Source organism: Nelumbo lutea, chromosome 1, assembly GCF_056320005.1.
Source record: "Nelumbo lutea isolate HS-2025 chromosome 1, American lotus-T2T, whole genome shotgun sequence".
NCBI lineage: Eukaryota > Viridiplantae > Streptophyta > Magnoliopsida > Proteales > Nelumbonaceae > Nelumbo > Nelumbo lutea.
The window spans coordinates 2,854,661-2,859,925 of record NC_142684.1 but is presented as its reverse complement, the minus strand read 5'-3'; the positions used below and the strand labels follow the sequence as shown (position 1 = coordinate 2,859,925).

The 5,265-nt window shown below is 38.5% G+C and overlaps 1 protein-coding gene across 1 annotated transcript; it reads right to left on the bottom strand.

Moving 5' to 3' along the window:
• Positions 1-2,558: 2,558 nt before the first annotated feature.
• PSAL (photosystem I subunit l) lies at positions 2,559-3,609 on the bottom strand. The gene is made up of 2 exons (XM_088963640.1): positions 3,404-3,609; positions 2,559-3,229 (listed from the first exon to the last, which is right to left on the bottom strand). Exons 1-2 carry the CDS (start codon positions 3,563-3,565, stop codon positions 2,738-2,740), a joined length of 654 nt encoding a protein of 217 aa, XP_088819766.1. The 5' UTR covers positions 3,566-3,609; the 3' UTR covers positions 2,559-2,737.
• Positions 3,610-5,265: the final 1,656 nt, after the last annotated feature.

The following is a 5,265-nucleotide window of genomic DNA, read 5'->3' as shown; positions in this document are numbered from 1 at the left end:
TGAGCTTGTGAGGGTTTTGGTAAAAGAGTATTCATGTCGCAGGCTTTTTCTCCAATTTGCTTTTCCGGTTGTGCTTGTTCATGGGATTTGTTATCTTCTTTGCATTCACGCTCACAATTGCTGGTTCAAGTAGCAGTGGCAAGCGAAGGAAAAGATGAAGAGGAAAAAAAGAAGAGAGAGATATGAGAGATTGAAACTCACATCGTCCACGCCACTGGTTTGAGTTCGAAGGTAGACGGTGAATAGTAATTTTCCCTTCTTAGCAATCAAACACACGAGGAAATAAATTTTTCTTTCTCATCCCATCCCTTCTCAACAACCAAACGGATCGTTAATCCCTAACGGCAGTGGTGATTGATACCAGGGTTCTCTACTTAGATTTCTGAATTCCACTGCAACCCTTGATTTTTTGAGTTTTTATCGTTTCTCTCATCTATTCATTTCATTTTTCTTTTTGTCAGTTTAAGGCACTATCTGGGTCCCCCACCCTACGATGTGTCGAAACCTGTAACCTTACATGTGTGATTTCTGGGGACGTGGCCCTCCCCCGGTTGTGTAGCCCCTTGTTTTGTGAAAAAAAACCTAAAACCTTACAATATACCACACCTGAGAAGGTGTTGTAGCCCTTTGTGCACTTCACATTGACCATACACGCATGTCCCACCGTGCATTCGGAGCATCTCATGAATAATAACACATTAGTACATGAGATATTTTCAATACATGGTGGGATGTGCCTATGAGGTGGGTATGAGGAGCAGATTGGACTTGTCTCATAGAGTGCCTATGAGATGGGATGCACCTCACACTTGCCTCACATCACGTTTCAATTGTGCATTGGGAACATCTTTCTAGGAATAAATATAGGGTCCCATGCCTATGCCCACCCAAAACGTTGCATACTTGGTACTTGAGTGTAAGGTTTAAAATTTCCCAACGTATCAGGTCCGTATTGGCCAATATGTTGCATTTCGTTGAGGATCTGATATACGGAGCATACAGATTGATACAGATACAGACCTGAAAGGGACCAATACGGGCTTATATCGGACTCGTACAACTCAATATGTTGTGTTGCGTTTCCCAATCGTTGCATATCATTATGTTTTAAGAATGAAAATTGAAGAAAATACAAACTGATAAAAAATAGAACATGATGAGCATCTAGCGAACATATGATTTTTTTTTTAATTAACTTAGCAAAGAAAGTGAGAAAAGATGGCATATCTTTTAGCATACACCTTGGGCTGCTGCAGGTCGAGAGAATGGACTCTGGATCTCCTGCCCACAAAAACTTTACCAATGCCTACTCACAAAACACTACCTCCGTGTATTAGGAATATCTCCTTGTGCATAATAACATTTAAGAAGATGAAATGTTCTTCATGTGTGACTGCGATATTATATGGGTAGAATTGTTGTGGGCGGGAAATCCAAATTCAAGTGAATGGGGAAGGAGGGGAAAAATAGAGAAAAACATTAGAATAGCACTTCTTTTTGAATGGAGGGCAGTTGTGCCATTATTTAAAAATTAATAAGGTAAAAAATGAGATAGAAAAAGAAAAAAACAAACTTTTCTGAAAAAACAAAAGTGAAAAAGTCTTGAGAGGGATTCTCGTAATTAGAATTTTTATTCCAAAAAGATTCGGTTATTTTCACCCAAAGAGATATTCTTTCAACTCTCAAAGAAAGCTTTAGGCTTTTAAAAATAAAGGAAAGAACTTTTGATGCCTTTAGTAATTGGAGCATTTAATGTAAAACTAACCATTAAAAACTCACTAACAACTAGCCATATGAATTCTATACTTCTCAGGCACAACAGTTCATCAATGATTGATAGGAAAGATCATAACCCATTTAATTTTATAGTCCTATTTTTGCTTCAATTTATTTTAATCACTGAACTTTTTTTTTTCTCTGGTTTTATTTTACTTGTTCTAGTAGTTGTATTGTGGAATTTGGATGATAAAAACCCGGCTATTTAAGATTCATTTATCAGATTTGCTTGCGAATGCCCTACTGAATCATCCTATATTAATTTGTTGTTCAATTCTATGAACTTTAGAGAATACTTTGCTGGTTTTGTAAGTTGAGTAGCAGTACTATATATCTATCTTATTACTTTGCTTGTGATTTCCACATCTCCTACATTTTCATTTCGATACTTAAATTCAAATTCATTTGTTTTACATTAAAATAACCATTTTGCAATTTCTGCTACTGCTCATTAGTTCAATCAATAGTTCTTTTCCATCCCTTGATTCCCTCTATATTATTTCCTTTATTACTTTATCAGTGTACTGTTTTCCCTAAATGTAAATCACCTATTATAATGGCTATTCTAAAGCTGATTTTTATTAGCTTCATCATTAATTCCATTTAAGTAATATTGTTTATTGGGTAGTTTTCTTCATTTCACATTCTTTCTATCTACTATCAAACACCCCCCATTTGTTTTGACCTGTCTTCACCTTTTCTCTTCATTCCTTTATATATATTTGTGTAAGTAATTTTATCACATAGATCAGTGATAAGGGGAAGATGAATGGATCAACATGTTTCAAAATAAGGAATTTCTGAAATGTTGTTCAGTAATCAAACGTCATCAAATATACAAATATCCCATGTCCTTTGAGAATTGAATAAGCAGGTATTAATTAATTAAAAAGATCGATGATACATGAAAGAGAGAGAGAGAGAGAGAGAGAGAGAGAGATAAAATCAAATGCCTACTTTATTACTTAACGAAGTAAGGAAGGTTTAGGACATAGAGAAGGAAGTAAGCCCAGATGACTCCGGAGATGCCTCCAAAGAAAAAGCCTCCAGTGAACTTGGCCCAGCCATCTGCAGTCTGCAGCTGATCAGGCTCCTTCTTTCTTCCCGTCAAGGTCAGTGATGGAGCGGTGGATGGCTCGCCTTCCTTGAAGGATGCAATCCCATACATGGTCAAGCAAATGCTCAGTATCACAACTAGGCCTCCTGCAGCTAGAGATCCTGCTGCTCCTGCGTATTCTGTATTCCGTAGAGGCCCAGCCTTGACGAAGGGTCCAACAAGGAGGAAGCCATGGGCAAGCCCCACCTCAACACCTCTGAGAAGTGGGTTGACTGCCGTCCGGTAGGCCGGCAGGTTGGAGAGGTACCAAGCGATCAATGGGCTTGATGTTACTGGTGTCTCTAGGCTTCCAATGAAGGGGTCTCCATTAATGGGTTGAATCACTTGATAAGTTGGCTGCACCGTCCACACAACTATAGTTAATTAGAAGCTCTCTAATTAAATTCATTTTTGTTTCATAATTCAAATTTAAATGGCTTGGTTTCTGATCATAATGGATGGATTGGGACTTGGGAGTACTGGAGAAAAGAAGAAATAAAGAAATTAATATTGTATGTATGATGCTCTCACCTTGTCTGCCTGAACAGCTTTGACAGTGAAGCAAGGCTTTCTCCTGGAAGGTAAGACCCTCAGTGGAGCTCCCGAGAGACCCTTTGGAGAGAGCAGTCCCCTTGTAAGGGATGATGCGAAGTTGCTCTTAAGCTGGCTGGCCATTGGCGAAGCGGCAGCCATTGTTTGATGATTGTCACCTAGCTATAGCTAGCTACTTCCTTACCACCAGGGAGGGTCTCTAGTATAAGATTGTATAGGAAGGAATTAGTGATTGAATGAAGAAGAAGATGAAGATGAACGTGGCCTGTGTGTGTGTGTCTGAATCAAATTAAGATTTCATGGGAAAGGAGTATCTATTCTAGTGGTTGTTATCCCTTCTCATTGGATGTCACCTTATCCCTTATCCATTGATATTGAATGACGATGGACCTTGTGGCCAGTTTAATTAGAAGCAATAGGCCCTACTGCGCTCTGATTAACTTTTATTTTCTGGGCCTTTCTCTTCCTTTTAGCTTTAGATTTTACAGACTGAGATAGTGACAAGGAGTATCTATTCTAGGACTTTCATTTCCACCGTTGGATTATTTTGGTAAATACCGTTGGATTATCATATGAGGTCTCAAGCACGATCATGATCGTGATGATGATGCATAGTGAAAGTCCCACTCCAAATGGTTAAAAAATAAAAATAAGGATTTTAAAACTGGACCGGACAGGAAATCGTTCTGGGTCCTGTTCCTGTGTCAAATGGTTCGACCATCTGATCTGAATGAATAGCTTGTTCTGACACAAAAAAAAGGCAAAAAATTGTTGTTTAGGTCGTTAGTTCGACGATTTGACTGTCTGAGAATGGTTTTTGACCAAAAAACTGTTTTGGAATGACTGGTTCCCAGTTTTTTGATCCGACCTCCCCGTTCGGTCCTCTTTTAATTAAAAACACTGGTTAAAAATTGGACTCCAATCAGTGATAAAAGGCAATTAATTGGCTGACATATGTTTGAAATTGGACTCCAATCTCCTGGGGGGAGGGTGCTTTTGTCTTTTTAACACGCGGTACCTCTCTTTTATAAAAAGAAGATTGCCCAAATCACCATCCACCAATGAGCACCCTCATCCCATCTAAAATCTATCTACACCATATCTATCTATCTATCTATCTATATATATATATATATCCTTTGGATTAATAGAGGAAGTTAATTTACTAAAATATCCTTTGGAAGTCATATGGGAAAGGGGATATTTCAAAATGATGAAAATGGACAAGACAAAGCACATGATCTCTTTCTCCTTTGAAAGAATGGTATAATCCATTTAATGGACACCAAGAAAGGTGCGGAATGGGTGGACGAATTTAAAAAATTTTCCTACATTCTCCCAATTGGGAATCATATTCCCTAAATTTAGAATACAATATTCAAGAATTCTACTTGAACCATAATCAAATTAGATCTGAACCAAAAGGGAACATGAAGGATTATATCCGATCCGGAGAAACAATATCTCCCAAAGTTGGTGTTCACGCCCAAAGAAGATATCAAGATCCGCTCCTACTGAAGATGACACAACTGCTGATGGAATGGAACCAGCAGGGTGCGTCCTACACACTGGATCCTTTGCAAGAACCCACTGGAAACTCTGAACACTGAATCCTTTTCAATCTTTTCTACAAGACTGATGTCAAGAACTGATTTCTTGACTTCTTTCTCCTACAAAGATCGAATCTTGCAAGAGGGGTTGGCGGCGGTTGGAGGAGAACTCCTGGGACAAAGATGGCTGAACAACTTTTCTTCTCTCAGGAGTTTTTAAGATCTAATCTCTGTATGCAGAAGACTTTCTTCTCTCTTGAGAAAAACTTGGTTCGAAAGCTGGTATATTCG

Excerpts from the sequence above, each read along its gene's own strand:
- PSAL (XM_088963640.1), bottom strand. The coding sequence starts at position 3,565 with ATGGCTGCCGCTTCGCCAATGGCCAGCCAGCTTAAGAGCAACTTCGCA. Across the intron at positions 3,230-3,403 it reads AAGCTGTTCAGGCAGACAAG|CCAACTTATCAAGTGATTCA; the intron begins GTGAGAGCATCA and ends TGGACGGTGCAG.